General features: G+C 36.1%; 1 protein-coding gene across 1 annotated transcript in view; it reads left to right on the top strand.

Moving 5' to 3' along the window:
• LOC101890665 (pituitary homeobox homolog Ptx1) overlaps positions 1-22,323 on the top strand; it is a 94,237-nt gene extending 71,914 nt beyond the window's left edge. The window contains exon 5 of the mRNA XM_005184833.4: positions 20,057-22,323. Within this exon, the coding sequence (XP_005184890.3) occupies positions 20,057-20,638 (582 nt within the window). The 3' untranslated portion in view covers positions 20,639-22,323. The remainder of the gene's footprint in view (positions 1-20,056) is intronic.
• Positions 22,324-24,488: the final 2,165 nt, after the last annotated feature.

Raw genomic sequence — 24,488 nt, 5'->3', positions numbered from 1 at the left:
AAAAATCAGCTGACTCGTCTTGATATTCCAACTCACATTTGTAAGAGTTGTAAAATTAAAAACGTTGTTGTAATTATTATTTTTCTCAACCCAAAAAAACAAGGAAAATCAAGAAACACACTTACAAATGTCGAACAAATTGACATATGAAATCAATGTGACGCTTATAATTAAGATTTGTAAACATAGATGGGCATCGATGGCGCCTAGCGGCAAATATAAAAAAGATCATAGATCACAAACAGTAGACAACGGCGACAAGACGAATAAGGCATAACCCATCCCTTTTTTTTCAGGAGGACAATATTTACTACAACAAACAATATTACATGCATGGTTTCTTTGAGACAGACCTCCAACTCCAAGAACTCTATCCGAATATTGTAATGATTGGTGTGTGACGAACAAATGTCAATACAGCACCACCTAAAACTTAGCTGTGTGATTCAACATTTTTTTTTTTCAATGATTGATCGTCGGTGACAGTAATCAGACAGATACAACGGACAAATAGAGCCGACGGCAACGGTCAGAGGAAAAGAAACAATTTCGAAGTGTGTCTGTCTGCCAGGGCCCTGTAAGAAGACAATTTTTTGTTTTTTGAACAATTCTAATTAAGTTGATAATATTTCGATAAACATTATCAAAACAAAATGTGTTAAAGGGTGTTTGCTTTTGGGAAAGATTCAGATTTGTTTGTGTAACAAAAGGATTATAAAGGAATTTTTGGGATTATGTCGTGTTAATACAAGTGGCGCCCAATAGATAAACATAAATGTTTTTTTTTTTTTGGTTTTGTAATGTGGGAATTCTTTATTTTATTTTAAAATCAATCAAGGTGCATTAGCTCGAAACTGGCTAGCTCTTTGAGTTGAAAAGAAAGTACATTTTCTTTGTGTAGAATGCATTTATACTCCAAGTGTTTTAAAGCTTCATAGTCATCATCACATTTTCATGATAATAACTATGTTCTGTAAGTAGTTACTACTACGAAATGTACTTAACAAAGCCGTTATTTGGTAATAAGCTTTTTTCTGGCTTTTGCTGTCAATAATTTTATTACCCACTTGTGATAGTTTTTTTAAGAACGTTCCTTCGCCACACTTTACCATCCCTGCCGACTGAGTTGGCGAACTCCTCACACAAAGGTGAGAATATATAAACCACTTTAATGGCTGGCTTAAGTAATTGGCCCGCTTCTTTGTAGAGGAACAAAGGAGTTTTACATTGACTAAGTTCGATTTTGGCCCATAATTTATACTTGGTTGCCCTAGCTTCATGGATATTCACATCAGAACTTGTGTTAACAAAAATATAGTTATGTGTGTAATTTGAAGACAATCAATCGCACATTTTATAAGACTTATAATTATTCACAACTTCGACACTTTGGTGGGATGGTACTTGATGGAGTGTAGCGATGTTGTCCATTTTTGCACCTGCCCTTGCCCTGATACAAATATTAGGTTTTGCATAGTTGGAGCCCAATCGAATTATCCTCTTTTTTTTGAACATTTCGGCATTTTGTATGGGAGATACCGTTATTGCCCATCTCCGAATATGATCTAAGTTTGATAATTATACGATGTATCAAGTTTGAACCAAATCGTATACGTATAGTTATTGTGCGCACCAGACAGAAAACAGAGAGACATATGGTCGAACGGACATCGCTAGTTCGACTCCATATTTCCTGAAACGGATTTGGTTCAAAGAGACCTAGGGTCTACAACCATGATTTCGATTCGGCCCGTTTTGGCCGTATCAATTGATATATATTCTCTGTTGCCATATGGCTGAGATGACTAGCACGATTTTCTATACCGGGTGAGATAAAAAAAACCGCACAAAGTCAAACGCCATAATTTTTAATTTTTTTTTAAAAAAAATTTATTGAAGTAAAGCAAAAAATGTCGGAAATAGCATCAAATTTTCGAATAAGTTTAGATTTGTTCGAATTTGTCACTTATGGCACGAAATATGGTCTTCAAAAGGCCAGTGTAACCGTCACATGCTGCCCGAATGTTGCTCTGTGGTATTTTTGCCCATTCCCTGCGAAGCGCTTGCTTGAGGTGATCGACACGTTGGTATTTTTTAGTGCCAACCTTGATTTCCAAAATACTTCACACACAATAGTCCAACGGATTGCTATCCGGAGATTTTGGTGGCAATTGTGCGCTGGAAATGAAACGAGGAACCTCATTTTGTAACCATTCTTGGGTGGCGCGTGCTGAGTGCGATGGTGCTGAGTCCTGTTGGAATTTCCAAGGTCTGCGGCCAAAATGTTTGGGTGCCCAAGGCTTTAATACACCCTTCGGAATATTTTCGCGATAATATTCGGCATTTATTCTAATGCCATGGTCGATTAATACGAGCAGAGAGCGACCATCGACTGTTATGGCAGCTCACACCTGCACCATGGCCGGCGCTTGAGTTCGGGTGACCAACCGAAGGTGCACATTTTCAGCTGACCTCTTTGGCAAGTAAACACGATCATTTTGTTTGTTTACAAATTGCTGGACAACGAATTTTGTTTTCATCGGAGAAAACCAAATTCGGCAGTTCACCACTTTCGGCCAAGTGAAGCAACTCTTTAGCTTTTTTGAGTCTATTTTCTTTCTGTTGCGGTGTAAGTTCTTGCACTTTTTGGAATTTCAATGGCTTTACCCCGAGCTCATTTTTCAATATTTGCCGAATGGAATATTGCGATACATTCAGTTTACGAGTCATTTTTCGGCCACTCCGGCGCGGATTTCGATCAAGTCCCTTCTTTACTTTTCGAACCATTTCTGCTGATGTTTCTGTTTTCTTTCGTCCACTTCCTTGACGTCGGGCTACGCTGTCGGTATCACGGTAACGAGCGATGGTACGAGACACAAATGATTTATTCACATTTAAATGCTGGAGAGCTCTAACGATAGCCACTTTTGGTTTTCCAGCCAAATATAAAGAAATCACACTATCACACTTGAATTCCATCACGAATAATTTTTTTCTGGAAAGTTCTCACCAAAATGCTTTTGTACGCTTATAAACAATATAATGAGCTGTCACTGGAATAATTTTAACAGCTGTCGGACGAGTGGCTTAGAAATGGCAGGAGTCTGAAGTTGATTGCTGTTTTTGCATCTTACCCTGTATTCCATCTTCACACCAGAACTTGGGTTAACATAAATATATTTATGTGTGCAATTTTGCAGGATTTGCAAAGTTGGAGCCAAATCGAAGTATCCTTTCTCTTTCTGTGCAGTATTTTTTTTTGAAAATTTCGACATTTTGTATGGGAGATACCAAAAGGAGTGGACCGATATTGCCCATCTCTGAATTCGATCTAAGTTTGATAATAATATTACGATGTGCCAACTTTGGACCAAATCGGCAAACCAGACAGACAGACGGACGGACGGACATCGCTAGTTCAACTCCAAATGTCCTGAAAGGTATTTGGTTCAAAGAGACCTAGGGTCGGGTCGATGAGGCATATGGCTGAGATGACTAGCACGATTTTCTATATATTCCTATCTCTCTCCCCCTCTCTCTCTCCCTCTCTCTCCCCCTCTCTCTCTCTCTCTCTCTCTCTCTCTCTCTCTCTCTCTCTCTTTCTCTTTATGACAAGACTAAGTTAATAAAAACCTCATTACACTCTAGAATGTGAACATATCTCTTAGGTCATAAAATAACAATTAGAGTTATGTAGATCGCAACAACAACAACAAAGTCAAACTGCTCTCAAAAACCTGCTGCATACATTTAGGCGAGAATGAAAACAGCTGTTTGGTGAATAACAATTACTTTGCCACTTACCATTAAATGCAATAAAAAGAAGAAAACTTTTGCTGTGACTCGAATATCTCTCCGATGACACTAACGATGATGCTGATGCGAATGATGATGACAAATTTGTTCGAAGCAATGGTAATTTCATGGATTTTTAATGCAAATTTGGCAACAATTTAAATCGTTTGAACATGTGTTCACATTTTCGCTTTGACATTAACAAACTTTGAACATTTATGTGTGTTTGTAGTACAACAGCAAAAAAGTTTTCTCATTTTCTCAAGACTTCCCAGGATAAGGGATGACGGAATGAAAAGGACACAAATAAAACACCGGGAAACCACCAGAGTTTATGTAATTGTAATAATCATTGGTTTCGTATATTATTCGTTCGTTCAGTAGCAACATTATTGCCATTATGTTGATGACGAAGGTCCTTTGGCCAACACCACCACCACCACCGCCATTATTTTGCCTAGCCATAAAACAAGTGTCTACGTCCTTGGTCTCTTACACACAACACTCTAACCTCAATATGGAATTTTTTGATGATGCGAAATTATGTCAATTTCAACATGTGTTGCGAGAAGTTGAGCTCACCGACCCCGCTCAATTTCCAAACAAATGCAAAACCAACAAAAACATATTTTACACCTAATGATATCCATATTGTTGTAATTTATATAGACCGCTTCAGTTATTTCAAGTTTTCCCCTTTCCCTGGTGGCTGACTGCCTTTTTTCCTGCCTGCCTGCCAGACAGACAGTCAGCCATCCAATCCATATGGATTACTTTATATGAGGCATTTTATTGCCCTTCTCTGCGCTGTGCCGTAGACAGCATCATAAAATTGATGGGTTTTGGCCAATGTAATAGAATCAAATCTAAATGTTAAACAATGCTTTTATAATTTGTCATCAACATTGAATTTGCGTTTAGCTCGGCATGGGGGGGGGGAGAACATTTTTGGGAAAGGGTATTTTCATCTTACATTACAGCTGTTTGTTGTTGGTGGTGGTGAAAATTATCCCCTTTGGAGTTGCTTGGATTTTTTGAAATGAATGCAAAACCACACGGAAATTAATGATGTTAGCAGACTCAAACAACCCTTGGTGGCCTGGCCATTCTCTGGCTGGGTACGCTTACTGCAGGGACTCAACACAAAAAAAGGTAATAAAATTTAACACAATTTATAAAAAAGGGATTATCCTGTGCAAACACAACTTTTTTGCTGTATTGTTTTTGTTGCAACAAGCGACAATATTTTGCTTTACCATTTTCGTAGAAGAATGAAGTAAATATAGCTAGGAAGACAATAGTTTTTGTTTGACTTTAAATTAATCGCATAATAAAGGGACAAAGGGAAAGAGGCAATTTATGGACTTAAAAAAAGGAAAGAAAAAATCAAAATATTGCATTGAATCATGTATTAGTAAGAATATCAGCATGTGCCAGCTCTTAATTTTAACCGATATCTCTTTAAATTTGCAAATTGCTTTCTGAGAGAGGCAGGCACATTTTCGTGAAAAAAAAAATGATTAACTTATGGGTGTGGGGAAACCCATGTACCCCCAAATTACAATATTTTAAAGATTTCAGTGGTATTTCATATCCGATTTGGGTGTAATTTTTATTTCTTTGTATTGAGTAAACTTTCAGCTGAATATTATTATTTGAAATGGAGCTATCTTAAGATAATTATAACATCGATCGATTATAAAAAGTAGAATTGACAAATTCTACCCCTGACAAAGCCAACTTCGATTTTAACTTTGACTTTTCACCAATAAAAGCAGATTAGCCAAAAGAAGCGATTCGTAGCCAATTACGCGAGTCAACTTTAAAAAAATAATCGAAATTTCAGAATTCCATCTCCATACCAACACCCAACGACACATTCTGTGGCATTTTCCTCTTTTCGTACACCAAAACAGGCCTTAATATCAAATTTTAGGATTTCAGGTCTATCTACCAACCCAATACCATTTTTAGTACCTCTTAGTACTTTTCGAACAATGATAGCACACAGTACCATCTCCATATTTCAATCCTATACACCTATAGAGACCTCAATATCAAGTTTCAGGATTCCAGCTTCATCCTTTCACACAATACCCAATTTAGTACCACTTTGTACTTTTCGAACAGTTATAGTTGGAAATTTCAGAATTCCATCTCCATATTAAGACCCAACGACACATTCTGTGGCATTTTCCTCTTTTCGTACACCAACAGTGGTCTAGGTATCAAATTTTAGAATTTCAGGTCTATCCATCAACCGAATACCATTTTTAGTACATCTTAGTACTTTTCGAACAATGATAGCACACATTACCATCTCCATATTTCAAACCATCTCCATATTTCAATCCTATACACCCAACGAGGCCTCAATATCAAGTTTCGGGATTCCAGCTTCATCCTTTCACTAAATACCCAATTTAGTACCACTTGTACTTTTCGTACAGTTATAGTACATATTTCCAATACCACCTCCATGTCTCAATTCCAGATACCAATAGAAACCTCAATATCAAGTTTGGGGACTCAGCGTTTATCCCTTCACCCAATACCAAATTTAGTACCATTAAGTACTTTTCGTACAATCCAAGTACAGATTTCCAATACCATCTACATATTTTAACCACAGACACCAACAGTGACATCTATATCAAATTTCCGGGTTTTAGCTCAATTCCTTAACCCAATACCGAATAGTGTACCATTTAGTACTTTTCGTACAATTATAGAACACATTTCCAAAACCACCTCCCTACCTTAATCAGAGATACCAAAAAAGACCTCGATATCATATTTCAGTATTCTAACATTATTTCTTCTCCTAATAACAAATTTTGTACCAGTTAGTATTTTCAGAACAATTATAGTACGCATATCCAATACCACCTCCATATTCTAAACACACACAACCATCAGTAATATAAATATTAAATTTCAGAATCTTATCTCTACATCTTCACCTAATACCAAATAGAGTAACATTCAGTACTTTTCGTACAATTTTAATACACATTTCCGAAACCACCTCCTCAGATTTCAAGCTCTATCATTTCAGCCAATACTAAATTCTACCAAATATAGCCCTATTTAGTACTTTTCGTGCACTTGTAGTACACATTTCCAAAACCACCTCTTTATCCCAAAAACCAACCTCTAATATGGATCCAATACAAAATTTCAATATTTCAGCTTCATTCGTTCACCCTACACTGAATTGTACGATATTCAGTACCATTTAGTAAAGTTCGCAAACTTATACATACTTCTAAAATAAAAACTTACCTTGATTCTCATACGAAATTTCAAATTTTTAGCTCCCCCTGCACATAATGTCAAATATGGTACATTTTTTGAAGTTTGGTATCATTTTAGAACTTTTTGTAACTTTAAAGTTTGTATATCCAAAAAACCCTTTCCTACGCTTCTAGTACGAATTTCCAAACATCCAGCCTTATCACATGTCTACACACCAAGGCAGGCCTTCGTGCAAAAGAAAGGAATTCCAGAAAAAAGAGTCTAGCTTCAGTCTTTTCATCTCAGAGCCGGTCTTGGTGTGTAGGCGTGTAATAAGGCTGGGTATTTGAAAATTCGTACTAAAAGCGTACGAAATGTACAAAAAAATAATTACTTTGTATTGGACAAAGGGAATGACCTAGAATTCTGAAATTTGCAATGAGAGTCACTGATGCAGAGCAGGGTAGATGAAATGCGAGCTATAACGTTACTAAAGGTTCTGTAATGGTACGAATCTTCCAAAATGTTACTCTATGTGGTATTATTTGAATGGATATATCTAAAAACTTGAAATTTGACATGAGAATCAAAGTCTAAAAGTAGCTAGGATATATTAAGGTATCATTTTTGCCACCTTCGTATATCCAACTTACTTTCAGACTTCGATTCTCATACCAAATTTAAAGAATTTCTTTCATGACTCTCAATTTTAAGTTTTTTATTCCAGGGTGTATTTTAACCCTACTTCCTCCCCTCTGTGCATTCTTTGCACCAAATTTCCAATTCGGCACTAAATCAATTTCCACAACATAAAATTTCAACCAAAAAAATAACATCCTATAAAAATACACATCTATACATATTTTGAAACAGGTATGGTATTTTTATGGACCGCAAATATCTAACCACCTTTAATCTCATCACAGTTTTTTTACATTCATATTCAGGCTGGCTTACCTTTAAAAGAGAAAAAAAAAACGCTGATGGTGGTTGGTTGCTGGGTCTGGCAGCCATATGGCGACAGGTGTTGCCAATTGTCTGTAAAGAACATTCATATTTATCGCTTTGGCAAAAAAAAGTAAAAGAAATGGAAACGGGAGCTCATGAAACAGACCTCTATGACTGAATAAAAATAACCATTAAATGCTCGTTTTTTTGTGTGTTTGTTCAAAGTTCAAAGGTATAAAAAATCTGTACATATGTATGTATGTATGTAAGAACTTGTAACACATACGACCGCTGAGTATTGCCATTGGAGGTTAGCTCGGGCTATGATTCCCGGTCAGGTCGTTTATTTCTATAGATTCCAATGATGACCCCCCACCAAGGGTTGGGGGGGAAGTTTTTTAAAAACCCATAAAATCAGCCATTAATGGTTGTCGCGGACATAAATACCCCCCTCTCCACACACACACACACACACTGACGCAATTGGCCATGTCAATGTAAAGCTGCTGTTCCTATTCGCTTGATTACACTTTGTCCGAGTTTCCTAAATGTTTTGCGGAACACATATTTGGTGGGGATTAATACGAATTAGGTTTAATGGAATTGAAAAGTCTTTCGTCCAAAGGTTATAGCCGGAGTATTCCCAGTAACTTGGCATGATTTTTTTTATGTGTTAGGATTTTTTTTTTATTATTTCGATTGGTTTCCAATTCGCTTACTGTGGGGGCAGAACAAAGTAAAATGGTAAAGGAAGGAAAGTTTACAATTTAAATCAATTACTTACGAATTTCATGGGAAGACTTTGTGTACTTATTTAATTAACTTGTTTTGGTCGATTTGGGAAGAAGGGGATTTGAAAAAAAAAAAAAAAAAAACAAAATTACATTACAGACTCGTGCCATTTCATCGGGTCATTAAAGGCAATACTTAAATTACCGAAAAATCTACAATTTCACACTACTAACTAGAATTCACCCAGGACCATGTCTAGAGGGGGTTGATTTACTAGGTAAAGCAAGTTTAGTAGTTGCTGCTTGTTCTCTAAAGTCAATTAAATTCCAAACACATTAGGGGAAAGGTGGCTGTTGGCTGGTTGCGTGCCAGACTATTTGGCATAACTAAATTGTAACACGCGTCCTGGTAATGGTTAATTAAAATCTCATATAAGTCAACTGGTTGGTTCAGCACCGTGATTTGAAGGCGCTCGCACAAAAAAAAAAAAAGATGATGATGAAAAACAAATATTTGTATTTTGGTGGGAAAGTTAATGAAGACATCTTCCGAAACCTTGTTTCTGCAATGACAAGTGTAGCGAAAAGCGTAAATGTGTGTAATTAAGTTAGTGTAATGAGCATTGAATATGGGAAATTGTCCAGAATTCAGTTATGGGAAAATTTTATTTTCATTACCTTTTTTTTGGAAGCAAAAGAACCGAAATTTCCCTGAAGGTCGATCCTTTCCCAGACCGGATTTCAGATAACGTCTAAATCATTTGTTTAAGAGCATTGACTTCTAAAGTTTTGAAAAGGGTACGAAAAGTACTAAAATGGACTAAAAATAAAATACTTTGTATTGGACAAACGGAATGAGCTAAAATTCTGAAACTTGGAATGAGAGATAATAATTGAATGCAGGATAGATGTACCAAAGGGTATTTGGAAATTCGACATTCTAAAATGGTACTAAACTTCTTAAATGGTACCAATAGAGCCAAAAACTTGAAATTTGGTATGAGAAGGAATAATGGAAAGTAAATTTGATATATGAAAATGGTTTTGGAAATGTGGCAAACTGTATTAAAAGCTACTAATTCTAGAACAGTTATGTTTGAGGACAACGGATGAAACTAGAATTTAGAAATTATGTATTGAGGGCGCTGTTGGTGGACTTCATCCATCAATTTGGCTTTGGTTTCGAATTCCTACGAAAAGTACTAAATGGTACTAAATTTGGTAATAGAGGAAGGAATAGAGCTAAAATCCTGAAATTTGATATAGAGGTAACTGTTAGTCTTGAGGTTAAGATATAAAGGTCGTGGTATTGGAAATGTATACTATAATTGTTCGAAAAGTATTGAGTGGTAAGAAATTGTTTTCACACAATAGAGCTGGAATTCCGAAATTCGATACTGAGGCATCTTTTGGTATTTGTATTTGAGATTTGGTGGTGGTGGTTTGCAAATACGTCCTGTATTTGTACGAAAAGTACTGAAGTGTACTACATTGAGTTTTGGGTGGAGGGATACAGCTAAAATTGTGAAAAGTGATATTAAGGTCACTGTTAGCTTATAGGGTCTACATATGAAGACGTTGAAATAGTTCTGGAAAGTATGGCGGGAATATTAAGTTTGACATTCCGTTTGTAATACCCCTAAATATACATTTTAGACCCAACAAAGTACACGGTTGCCCATATTCGACGGACCCATCTGGCAACGCCATAACTTTTGACAGAGATGTCACATCGCTTAATGACATACCGCCTTTGAAGCGTCAGTCCAAGCAGATTTTTACCATGAACAAATATACGCCACGCTAGTGCTCTGAAATAGTTGAAATTTACTTTGAACAGAACAAGTCAATTGTGAAAATTCCTTCTTAGAACACCATTAAGCGTTTATACGAAAAATTTTCGACTGGTAAGGCTCTTTCTAATCCGAAGATGCCATATAAAAGTCGACCAAGGCGATCGGCGAAAATATCACTGCCGTACGAGCCAGTGTTGAGAGGTCCCCAAGAACATCCCAAAAACGCCATTCTCAGCAGTTGGGCATGGCTCGGTCCACTTTACAACGGATTATTCGCATTGATTTGCATTTGTTCCCGTACAAAATTCAATTGACGCAAAGAATGTAGCCTGCGGACAAGCCTCGTCGATTGGAATGGGCCCAAAGGGCCCAAAGGTCCGTCGAATATGGGCAACCCTGTATATATATTCTTGATCAGCATAAAATTCTTATCGGTTTAGCGTCCGTCCGTCTGTCCGTCTATCCGTCTGTGGAAATCACTCTAACTTTCGAATAAAATTTTACTCAAATTTATACTATGTCTGCAGGACTTTTGGTATTGAAAATGGGTCATGTAGGCCCCGTTTTGGTAAAGCAGCCATATAAGGCGCCATTATCCCTATTTTGGGTGTTTTTTGGTGATTTAGGCGACATTATTCACCGGAATTGTTCCAAATTTGGCATTTGAAATTCGCAGTGGATATTAGAGCCTATGACAGAAAATTGTCTGTGCAAGTCCACGCCTTCGTATAGCCCTCATATAACGGTACCTCACAATATTCGGTATTTTGATGAATTTAGCGACATTATTCACTGGAATTGTTCCAAATTTGGTATTTGAAGTTCGTAACGGATACTACAGATTGTCTGTGCAGGTCAACGTCTTCATATAGCCCTCATGCCTATGCAGGTCCACGTCGTCGTATAGACCCTAATATAACGGCTACATTCGGTTTTTTTTTCAAGATTGTAGCAATATTTTTAACGGATTTTATTTATTTTTTTGTTTTTGAAAATTGCCAAATTCGTTCAAAATGGTGAAGGATATTCAAAGTTCATGCGCCGCCGAACTTACAGCTTTTTTACTTGTACAATAATAGTACAAGTTTTTGAATTTTAATATGTCTCGATTTTTGTAATCCCGGTATTAGCATTTAGCACTGTATTTAAAAATAATAAGACCACCCCATAATAAATCACCACTCACGGTTATATTTCCATTGAAATGAAAAAAAAAAAAAAAAACATTCTTGACCAAATGCCAAAATTTTTCCCATGACTCATACATCACAAAATCAGGCAGCAGAAAAGGCATAGCAACGAAGAAACGAATTTATGCTAACGTCATCGATCTCGTCAATTGTCACTTTTCACGTATCATTTGCAAACTGATGATGATGATGATGTCCACCCAATTCCATTTCATTCAACTATCCCTACGGATGATGCAGTCTTATGCAGGCAATCAACCAACCAACCATTCAAGCATAGGGCAATTCATCTAAGCATTTGAAAAAAAAAAAACAACAAAAGCGAAATCCAAAAAAAAAAACTCAAATCCACTAACCAAGCATCGTTAACTTCCACTTAAGGGCTAGGAGAAAAAAAATTGCTGGCTCTCCCTTTATTTTTTGCAACAAAACTTAATTGGTTTTGGTGATGAAAGCAAACGATGGTACGTACTGACGGACACAAATAGGAAGTACCATGTACCAGTATGGTAAAAAAAAGTGCCTTCAGGTAAAAAAGATTGAAGATGAAAAAAAAAAAAAAAAAACGCACAAAAAACTGTTTCTATTTTATGCTACGTTAACTTTCGATTGGCTAGAGGGTTACTAGAAGTTTTGATTGATGATGATGGCAAGTTAAGAGAGTTTTGCAGATTTTCTGTTAGGTCTTCCTGTTGCAAAAAGTAACAAATGTCAACAAATATTGACTAATTGGCAAATAAAGACTTGGTAAAAAACTGTTTTTTTCTTTTTTTCTGAAAGGGTGTGAGTGTTGTGATTTTTTGTTTATAACGTTTCATTGTCTTTGTTGCGCTTTTTTCCGGCATGGGCAAATTTCGATTTTAAGTGCAAACAAATTTTGAATGAATCAATGGTCGATGGTAATATGATTAATTGTCAATATGCCAGAAAGGGATAAACATTATCACATGCCATTTCAATTTGAAATCAATTCGTTTGTTTTCAATCTCTTTTTCTTGGCTTCGCCTTCCTCGTCAACGTAGGTTGTTACGTATTTTATCATTCTTTAAAAGGGAAATTGAAAAATTTCAATAAAATAGCTGAAAGAATTAAAATAGCTGAGGCTAAAAATTACAATGGTGTAGATTTAACTCCAAAGGAGATAGTCCATTGGGGAAAGTCTTCTAGCCGAGGAGTATGTATACAAAATTTTCTATTTTAATCAAACTTTTCCTATGGCATGTGCTGAACTATCATAATTTCCCAAAATGGACGGGACCAATTTTTGGTGGGGGTGTACAAAAACTGAACCCGAATTATCCGAACTCTGGAATGGTCGCTTCGTTTTTTCGAACTCCTTCCAACATTTCGGCCGGTGTATCACGAATAAATGCTTAAATGTTAAGTTGAAAAGGGCTCGTCTGCATAGACATGAGCGTTAACATAGCCCCGCAAAATTTTATCTAAGGGCGTTAAGGGCACCCATAAATGAGTCACTTTTTACGTGTGCTGTGGGGCATGTGGCACCGTCTTTTTGAAACGATATGTCATGCAAGCCAAGGTCTTAAATTTTGGGGAAAAATAGATGGTAGCGCCATCATTCACGGTTACCTTACGAATCGCGGCATCTTTGGAAAAGTACAGTCCAATAGTAGGTTTTGCAATGATTTCGGCTGATCTTCACGAGAAATCGAGAATTCTGCTTGTTTAGGTAGTCACTGAGCCGAAAGTGAGCAAGGCGATGAACTTTATTAATACGCTTTTTTACACCCTCGTTCATATGGCCACAGACGGCATGAAGAAGATTAGGTGAGATGAAAAACCTGCAACCAACTTCAGACTGCTGTCATTTCTAAGCTACTCGTCCGACAGCTGTTAAAATTATTCCAGTGACAGCTCATTATGTTCTTTACAAGCCCCCAAAAGGATTTTGGTGAGAATTTTCCAGAAAAAAGTTATTCGTGATGGAATTCAAGCGTGATAGAGTGATTTCTTTTTATTTATCTGGAAAACTACTTAGAGCACTCCAGCAATTAAAAGTGAATAAATCTTTTGTGTCTCGTACCACCGCTCATTACCGTAATACTGGTAGCGTAGCCTGACGTCAACATGAGCAGATGTGGTTCGAAAAGTAAAGAAGCGACTTGACCGAAACCCGCATCGCAGTAACCGAGAGCTGAAAATATCGAAATATTCAATTAGGCAAATATTGAAAAATGAGCTCGGGGTAAAACCATTGAAATTCCAAAAAGTGCAAGAACTTACACCGCAATAGACTCAACAGAGCTAAGGAGTTGCTTCGCTTGGCCAAAAGCGGTGAACAATCGAATTTGGTTTTCTCCGATGAGAAATCATTCGTTGTCCAGCAGTTTGTAAACAAACCAAATTATCGTGTTTAATTGGCCTTCGGTTGGCCACCAGAACTCAAGCGCCGGCCATGGTGATGGTGAGGGCCGCCATAACAGCCGATAGTCGTTCTCCGCTCGTATTAATCGATCGTGGGTGGCATCAGAATAAATGCCGAATATTATCCCGAAATTATTTTGGATGGCTTATTAAAGCTTTGGGCACGTAAACTTTTTGGCCGCAGTCCTTGGACTTTCCAACACGACCTAGCACCATCGCACTCAGCACGCGCCACCCAAGAATGGTTAAAGAATAAGGTTCCTCGCTTCATTCCCAGCGCACGATGCCCACTAAAATCTCCGGATACTAGTCCGTTGGACTATTGTGTCTGGAGTATTTTGGAAAGCAAGGTTGGCACTAAAAAATACCAAAGTGTCGATGACCTCAAGCAAAATCGATAATTCTGCTTGTTTACGTATCCAATGAGTCGAAAGTGAGCAAGGCGATGAACTGTATTAATAGAGCTCGGTTTTTATACCCTCGGTTATATGGCTACAGAGGGTATATACCATTTGATAAGGCCGAAACTTGCCTCATCGACGTAACGGTCTTTGACCCCAAGTCCCTTTGGACCAAATCCGTCTTAGGACATTTTGAATCGATCTAGGAGTATCCGCCTGTCTATCTGTCTAGCTGGTGCGCACTATAACTCTCGAAGGGAGTATTCAATTTGGTACGCCGTAATGTTATTATGAAACTTAGATCGAGCTCGGAAATGTGCAATACCGGACTACTGCTTCTGGTACCTCCCCCACAAGAGCATCATTAAATTTTGTTCAAACTTTGCAAATCCTAATATTCAGTGCTACGACAGATGCGAAAATGGACAATACCGGCCTTCTTTATCAAACTCTTATAAAATGTGAAAAAGAGTCCTATTTTTCAGCACACGATCTGGTATGAAGATGAAATATTTCGGACCACTCCTTGTGGTACTTCCCACACAACGGGTCAAAATGTTGAATAATGATATCTCTCATAAAATGTGAAATAAGCCTTCGATTCCCTTTAAATTCTACACACAAAGATCTGATGTGTTGTATCGGACCTGCTAGTACCTCTCCCACAAAGGGGTCATAATTAAAATAATTTTTCTAGCATAAATGTGAAATAAGCATCTGATTCCTTCTAAACTTCGTGCATTCCAATATTTCTACTAACACAAGACCTGTTGTGGATATGGTATATATCGACACATTATTTCTGGTACCTCACCCGATACAATTTTCGAGAAATAAATAATGTTAATATTTAGTTAGCATCTTCTTTGTCTTTGAAATATCAACTTTCTTCTTGTTTTCAGAAAAATATATTTTTAGTTGCAAAAAAAAAATGAATTCTCATTTTTCTTCGAATCCCAAAAGTTCTAAACTTTCAAAAGATAAAATTGTTGGAAAAAATCTCGATTAACTTCCGAAAAAATAGAACATTCTCCTTCTCCTGTCCACATATTTTCGCTACCGACGACTTCATTATCACAGACACAATTTATTATATTATTTTAAAAGTTAATGTTTTCTCTTTTATTTCGTAGAAATGCAAAATCCACACAACACCGACAAAAACAAGAAACTGGAACTTTTCTCATAAATTAATATTTGCCCATATTTATTTTTTTTGTTGTAACATTTGCTCGCTTTTTTCTTTCTTTTGTTTTATTTATTTTTGGGTAAATAAAAATTTTGATTTATTTTCTTGCCATTTTTATATATAGTCGACACACAAACAACCAACACATACATTATGTCTGTATATATAAAGATATGGATGGAGGTACGTACCTACAATACATATGTATGTATGTATGAATGTATGTTGAAATATTTTTGTGTTTGTATAAGTTTGTATGCTCTCGTTTTCTCATTCATTCAAACATTTATACAAACGTGATGTTATAATTCTTCCATTATTATTTTTATTGTGGGGGTGGCTTAACATTCATTTAGGGTTGCCATCCATTGTTGTCGATTCGAGTAGAGAGCGTACTACACACAGAAGTCTATATTTATGTAATATCCAAGTACGAGTATTAAACAAAGCTACATACATATGTACACACTCTATAGTACTACATACATACATACATACAATGGTACTTACTTCCATCCATGCCAACGCCATATACGATTTTCAATACGAAAATATTTTTTGTATTTGGGGGGATGTAGAACTGGGACTGGGAATGGGGATGGGGGAAAAGCTCACAAAACAAACAAAAACGTAAAAGAAAAATAAAATGTTTCAAGTATTGTACGTTGCGAGAGTATGAAAAGTGTATTTTTGTACTGTTTGTGGGTATTTATGTATTTTATAATTACTGCACATGCGTATTATTTTATACTTAAATCTCCCTGTAGCAAATGTTAACCTCTCCACCTCCACCCGACTGCACGATCCCAAGAGCTGGTCTTTTGTTGGAAGTTGGGTCCCAGGCTTGTGTGTTTTCAAATACGCGCGCACACACACACACACTCTCAACAAAAAAGGAATGATATTGCTGTTGCCATGGCAGGGCATCTGGGAAGGGGGATTCTTATTTTATTTCATTGAGGGTAACAATATTTCAGCAAAACCAAAAAAAAAACGAACTCGCTAAAGGAAAACAACAAAATAAAGATGGCGTTCCACCAACAACACATAAATAAATACATAAATATCTTGTTTTATAAAATTCAACAATGCACAGCATCTGAAGTGCTGGGGTAATTTGCTGCTTGCCATATCTCCAGAAACAGCAAAACATTAGCGGGGGTTTACCCACCACCACCACCACCATCCGCCCGCCCGCCATGGGGAGTAGTTGAGCCAAAGTACATTTATTTCCATTTAAAAGCGCAAAAAAGCGAAAACAACAAGAAGACAAATTTGATTGAAACAGCTTAAAATTTAATATTAAAGTTCTGCGCTTCTTTTTTTGGTTCGAAAATACGAAAAGAAAATAAAAACACAATAGAAAATTCCCCCAAAGTTGTTTTAAAGGACATTCAACATCATCTGTTGCCAAAAATTCATTAAAACTGGGGAAAAGAGCGATGGAAAAATATATATATTCTAAACTGCCATTGAATTGACATTTTGGACATGTTTAAATTTAAACAAATTTTTGGGGGAAATGAGAAATAAATGGCAAAAATAGAGGGGGAAAGGTTGAGAAATTTTCTTTCCTGGTTATGAGAGGTGACAGTTCTGTCAAAAAAAAAAAAAAAAAATAAATAAAAAAATATAATAATAATAATAATATAATATAATAATAATATAATAATAATAATAATAATAATAATAATAATAAATAATAATAATAATAATATAATAATAATAATAATATAATAATAATAATAATAATATAATAATAATAATAATAATAATAATAATAATAATAATAATAATAATAATAATAATAATAATAATAATAATAATAATAATAATAATAATAATATAATAATAATAATAATAATAATAATAATAATATATAATAATAATAATATAATAATAATAATAATAATAATAATAATAATAATAATAATAATAATAATAATAATAATAATAATAATAATAATAATAATAATATAATAATAATAATAATAATAATAATAATAATAATAATAATAATAATAATAAATAAATTAAATAAAAAAATATTAACAAAATCGATGTCAAATAATACCCCACAAAGATGGTAATTTAAATTAATTCAGTAACCACTGAGAACTTGAAGTAATAGGAGAAAAACATTTCCTCAAAATCAAGACCGTTGATGTGATTTACAGCTCATACTTAGAGTTAGATTAAATACAAAAATAATTAGATGTCGATTGAAAATATCGTCTGGCATAGGAAAAATCTACGGGCCCTCGAAAAAAGTAAGGAAACTTATCTTAAGACAAGCTAGAATCATATGTAACCAGACAATATCTCTTACAAGTCCAATTGTTGGTTATGAACAGAGATGGCTAGTGGCCACATACAGGGTTGCCCATATTCGACGGACCCATCTGGCAACGCCATAACTTTTGACAGAGATGTCACATCGCTTAATGACATACCGCGTTTGAAGCGTCAGTCCAAGCAGATTTTTACCATGAACCAATACACGCCACGCGAAATAGTTGAAATTTACATTCAACAGAAGAAGTCAATTGTGAAATCTCAACGTGCTTTTAAAACATTAAAAAATTTGAGAAGTGCGCCTTGCAAGAAACCATCAAGCGTTTATACGAAAAATTTTCGACTGGCAAGGCTCTTTCTAATCCGAAGAGGCCATACAAAAGTCGACCAAGGCGATCGGCCGAGAATATCGCTGCCGTACGAGCCAGTGTTGAGAGGTCCCCAAGAAAATCCCAAAAACGCCGTTCTCAGCAGTTGGGCATGGCTCGGTCCACTTTACAACGGATTAAAAACAAATCTACTTGGAACAAATTAAATGATTAACATAGCCAACCGCCAATTTTTTTTTCTTTGATTTAAAAAAAAAAAAAAAACATGGGTCCGTCGAATATGGGCAACCCTGTACCGGGTGAATTGGGTAAAACCCCATACATTTTTGGGCTAATTTTGGCCAAACAATCATTATCTGATTTTGGGTTTTCAGAGTAATCGAATTGGAATTTTTTATTACCAGGAAATTTTAAATACCCCAATTTTGTCAATTCCAATTTCAGTGGCGTTATCTGGGGGCTTTAACACAACGGTCGATTTATAAATGTTTGGAGCAGGGTTGACATTTCCAGTGGGAACCCTAAATACCAAACAATAGTTAATTCCGTCGGAAAATGCAGGCAAATATTCAGAGTATTTGAAATCGCACCGTTGTTTATGGGGCTAACATCAAAATGTGAACTGACTCAAAAGTTTTTGGAGTTGACATTTTCAGGACTTCAGATCTATTCCTAAACCAAATATCAAAATTTGTACCATTCAGAACTTTTCATAAAATTATAGTACATACAGGGTGAGATACAAAAAAACCTGCAACAAAGTAAAACGCAATAATTTTTACATTTTTTTAATCTTATTGAGTGAAAGCAAAAAATGTCGGAAACAGCATCAAATTTTAGAATAAGTTTAGATTTGTTCGAATTGGTCACCTTTGGCACGAATTATGGCCTTTAAACGGCGAATGAAACCGACACACGCTGCTCGAATGTTGCTCCGCACAAAAGTCCAACGAATTGGTATCCGAAGATTTTGGTGGCAATTGTGCGCTGGAAATGAAGCGAGGAACCTCATTTTGTAACCATTCTTGGTTGGCGCGTGCTGAGTGCGATGGTGCTGAGTCCTCTTGGAATGTCCAAGGTCTGCGGCCAAAATATTTGCGTGCCCAAGGCTTTAATACACACTCCAAAATATTTTCGCGATGATATTCGGCATTTATTCTAAAGCCACGGTCGATTAATACGAGCAGAGAGCGACCATCGACTGTTATGACGGCACACACCATCACCGTGGCCTGCGCTTGAGTTCGGCCAAGCGAAGCAACTGTTTTGAGTCTAGTTTCTTGCAGTTGCGGTGTAAGTTCTTGCACTTTTTGGAATTTTCAATATTCGTCGAAAGGAATATTGCGATATGTTCAGCTCACAAGCCATTTTTGGGCCACTGCGACGCGGGTTTCGATCAAGTCGCTTCTTTACTTTTCTCACCATTTCTGCTGATGTTGTTCACTCCACTTCCTTGACGTCGGGATACGCTACCAGTATCACGGTAACGAGCGATGGTATGGGACACAAAAGATTTATTCAAATTTAAATGCTGGAGTGCTCTAGCGATAGCCACTTGTGGTTTTCCATCCAAATATCCAAGAAAATCAAGTTTCCAACCCATTCTCTTTAAAAGCGTTAAGAAGTTTTAACTCCTCTAAACTAAAAACGAAAGCGAACTTATAGCTAAAATATCATTCCTTGTCTTCTAAATTTTTTTTAAAGAACATCATCTTCAAATGCCATAAACTAATTTTCACTTTCTTCTCGTTTCGTTTTAGGTGTGGTTCAAGAATCGTCGTGCCAAGTGGCGTAAACGTGAACGCAATGCCATGAACGCCGCCGTTGCTGCTGCCGATTTCAAGTCCGGTTTCGGTACACAATTTATGCAACCCTTTGCCGATGATTCCCTCTACTCATCGTACACGTATAACAATTGGACCAAAGTACCCTCACCGTTGGGCGCCAAACCGTTCCCATGGCCGGTAAATCATTTGGGTTCGATGGTGACGACCAATCATCATCAGAATTCGGTGAATTGTTTTAATACCGGTGCCAGTGGTGTGGCGGTTAGTATGAATAACACGATGCTGCCCGGTACCATGGGTACAACATTGACAAATAGCAATGTTGGAGCTGCTCCCTGCCCATATAGTACACCTGCCAATCCATATATGTATCGTGCAGCGGCAGAACCCTGTATGACATCGAGTATGTCGTCGAGCATTGCCACGTTACGTCTGAAGGCCAAACAGCATACGACCGGTTTTAGCAGTCCCTATTCGGCCCCATCACCGGTATCGCGCTCAAATTCGGCGGGTCTTTCGGCATGCCAGTATACCGGCGTGGCTGATGTTGTCTGAGAAAACGCCCTTGGGGCTTTGCTGAATCAACACCAACACCATTTGCATAATTTTTCTTCGGGTAATCATAGTGGTTCAAGCGGTAGTGGCGGAGGCGGCGGCGGCGGCGGTGGAGGAGGTAGTAACGGCAACCATTGTGTTAACTTGAATACAAATCTACAACATCATTTAAATCATCATGGCAACAACAATTCCTTGCTGCACAACAACAACTTGTTGATGGATCACCATCACGGTGATGGCGGTGACAACAAATCGCCGCATGATCATCAACATTCCGATATGGGTGGCAATGGTGGTGGTGGTGGTGGAAATGGTGGCAGCGGTAGTGGAGGCAGTTCGAATGGTCTCATGGGCTCCAATGGCAACACTGATGGCGGGGAAGACGACGAAGATGTTATCGACTAAAGCAAGTCCCTGGAAAATTACAAACAACCGCCAATCTCTCCACAGGGGGGGAAATATCAAAATCTTAGATTTAAGTTCTATGGAAATATAGTTGAAAGAAAGGAGAGAAATCAATCAACGTGTTTTTTAGCAAAAAAGTAATAATTGTTATTTGTAAAAATCCAAAGAAAAAAAATGAAAAAAATCGACGTAAATGATAAAAAGCCCAAAAAATCAGTCATAAGTTCGTAGTTTTCTAAGACAAGATAATAATAACGAAATTGTAATTTATAAAATATGAGATCAAATGTTTTTGGAAACCGATAAGAGAAGAACACAACCAATGATGCAACCCAGCGAATTTTTCTTAAAATGAAAACCGCTGACACAGAGTTGCCATGTGTTTTTGTGTTTAGTTTCCAAAAGTAATAAATATGGTAAAATGTATTTTTTAAAATACTTAAAAAAAGAACAATAACTACTTTAGATCGTAAACATAATTTTTATTTCATTATTTAACATGAAAACCAAAGCAAACTATATTTAAAATCATGATTTCATTTATTTTTCTGGTCATAATTTTCCGTTCAGTTGTGTTAAGCGTAATTTAGTAGTCACAAACGAAAACCCCAAAAATTGTAAATATTAAAGAAATTTTTAGGATAACAATCCCCCAAAGAAGTATCGACAACAAAACCAAAAATTATTTTAATTTATACCAAAAAAACAAAATCAATTATTTAAATAATTTTTTTCTTTAGCATTTCTTTTCTCATTTTTCATTACTCCCTTAGACGATTTATTTGCATTTCTTTTCATTAATTTCAAAAAAAAATGTATTTCAATTTTAGATTTTTATTCAAGAAAAATACCTATTTTCAATAATTTTAATTTTAAGTAATTTTTTATTGTAATTCGTGTTATTGCAAAACCTATAAATAGACTTCTTATCATCTCTATACATATTATTATTATTATTATTATTGTAATTGTAAAACAAATTAAAAATATGAATAATCGAAGATAAAACCAAAAAAAAAAAAAGATTAAAATATCTCTAATAAATCCACACAACAACAACAACAATAATAAAAACAACACAAACAAACAACCGTTTTTATGATGTTGTCTAGTCGTATAAAAAATTGAAATATAACAACAACAAAATTATTAATAATTCAAATTAATACAAAACAAACAAACCAAAAAAAACACATGTCTAGTTTCTAAGGACTTTAATCAAAACAACCACACAAAAAAAAAGGAAGAACAATAAAAATTTAATAAAAATCCAAAAATTTAAGTTTTTTAAACAATATAGATGCCGGGGGGAGAAGGGAGTAGCAAATTTTGTTTGTGATCTCCAACAGAATATTACTGATATCCCAGACTCAGAAGAGTACGCAGATATATATTTCTAAATCATTTCGGGAGGCCAACTAGAAAAAAATATTTCTTTTCCATGCAAAATGTACAAAAAAAAAGGTAAAAAGGAGGCGAATTCAATGCCCCTAACCAGCGTATGCACCTTATAGAATGATAAATAATTAAATATTAAACAATAATTGAAATTTTCGACTCTTAAGGTCTGGTTCTAATCAATTTTTGATGCGTGTTTCTGCAACTATGTTCTACATATTAACCTTGGACTATTGCTACTCTTCGTTAGTAAGTGTTTGAGAATACTGAATGTTGAATATAGCAACTTCAGCCCCAAATATGATACACCTAAAAATTAAATTCATAAAATCCTACTAAAGGTCCTAAAAACGTCGGGGTTACACAGATTTTATTATTCCAAATTTTGACCCTTTGTGGGCGAGGTACTTGATGGAGTGGGCCGAAGTTGCTCATCGATTTATATTTGACAGTAATATTAAGATGTACCAAAACAGATATTCCCTTCGAGAGTTATCGTACGCACTAGCCAACCAGACAGACAGACGGACTGACGGACACCTGTGATTGTTTAGGTTATACCCTCTGTAGATCGATATATACCCACTGGCTGAGGGATGGTCAATCACAAACAGTCAATGGTATTTGGTACCTTAAAAAAATAACCAGTTTTTTTCATTTAATTGATTTGAAAAATGGCCTTAAATTATTTTTGTTAAAGACTTTTCGTTTTTATACCCACAACCTATGGCAAAAAATGTTGTATGCTGGTTCAGATCTTAGTTTAGCCACCATATATCGGTACCTCCCAATATTCGATATTTTAATTATTTTAGCGACATTATTTTCCGGAAGTATTTGAAGTTCGTAATGGGTACTACAACCTATGACAAAATTGTTTGTATGCACGTCCAAGCCTTTGTATAGCCCCCATAAAACGGTACCTCCCTATATTCGGTATTTTCATGATTTTAGCGACATTATTTTCCTGAATTATTTAAAATTTCGTATTTGAAGTTCGTAATGGGTACTACAGCCTATGACAAAATTTTTTGTATGCACGTCCAAGCCTTCGTATAGCCCCCATAAAACGGAACCTCCCGATATTCGGTATTTTGATGATTTCAGCAACATTTTTCACCGGCATCGTTTCAAATTTCGTACTGGAAGATACCAATGGGTACTATAGCCCATGGCAAAAAAATTTGTATGCAGGTTCAGATCTTTGTATAGCCCCCATATAACGGTACCTTCCGATATTCGGTATTTTCATGTTTTTTTTTTTTTTACCGGAGTTATCTCGAATTTCGTATTTGACTATGACAACAATTTTTATGTACAGGTCCACGTCTTCGTATAGCCCCCAAATAACGGTACCACCCTAAAGTTGGTATTTTGACGATTTCAGCAACATTATTCACCGGAATCGTTTCAAATTTCGTATTTCGTATTTCGTACTACAACTTATGGCAAAAAAATTCGTATGCAGGTCCACGTCTTAGTATAGTCCCCATATAACGGTTTTCATTTAAGTGGTAGTTTTCGGATTTTTTTTTTTTTAATTTTTCAATTTTCTTTAAAATGGTGGAAGGTATTAAAAGTTCGGCCCGGAACTTAGTTGCTTTTTTACTGGCTTTATTTTTTAAAATAGCAACAATTTGGCATTTTTTCAGTTATCTGGAAAGTAATAGTTGTTTAAAAAATTATTGCATATGATTTTTATACCCTACACCACAAGGTGGTCAGGGTATTATGTCTTTGTGCATTTGTTTGTAACAGGCAAAAGGAAACGAGATAGACCCATAGTTCCTTTTGATGATCTGCATAGAATCACATTCTGCGTCGATTTATGCATGTCCGTCCGTCCGTCTGTCCGTCTGTCCATGTATTTTTGTAAACAAAGTACAGGTCGCATTTATTGCCCGATCCAGATGAAATTTTGCAAAGATCTTTGGTTTGGCCCAAGGACGAACCCTATTGAAATTGGAGATTATCGGTCAAAATTTAGCTCCCATATATATCTTCGTCCGATTTGCCTTTTATTGTGCACCAAACGTGTAATATC

The sequence above is a fragment of the Musca domestica genome, unplaced genomic scaffold (genome assembly GCF_030504385.1).
Source record: "Musca domestica strain aabys unplaced genomic scaffold, Musca_domestica.polishedcontigs.V.1.1 49, whole genome shotgun sequence".
NCBI classification, from domain to species: domain Eukaryota; kingdom Metazoa; phylum Arthropoda; class Insecta; order Diptera; family Muscidae; genus Musca; species Musca domestica.
Note: the sequence above shows the minus strand (reverse complement) of the source record. Positions and strands in the feature narration are given on the sequence as shown.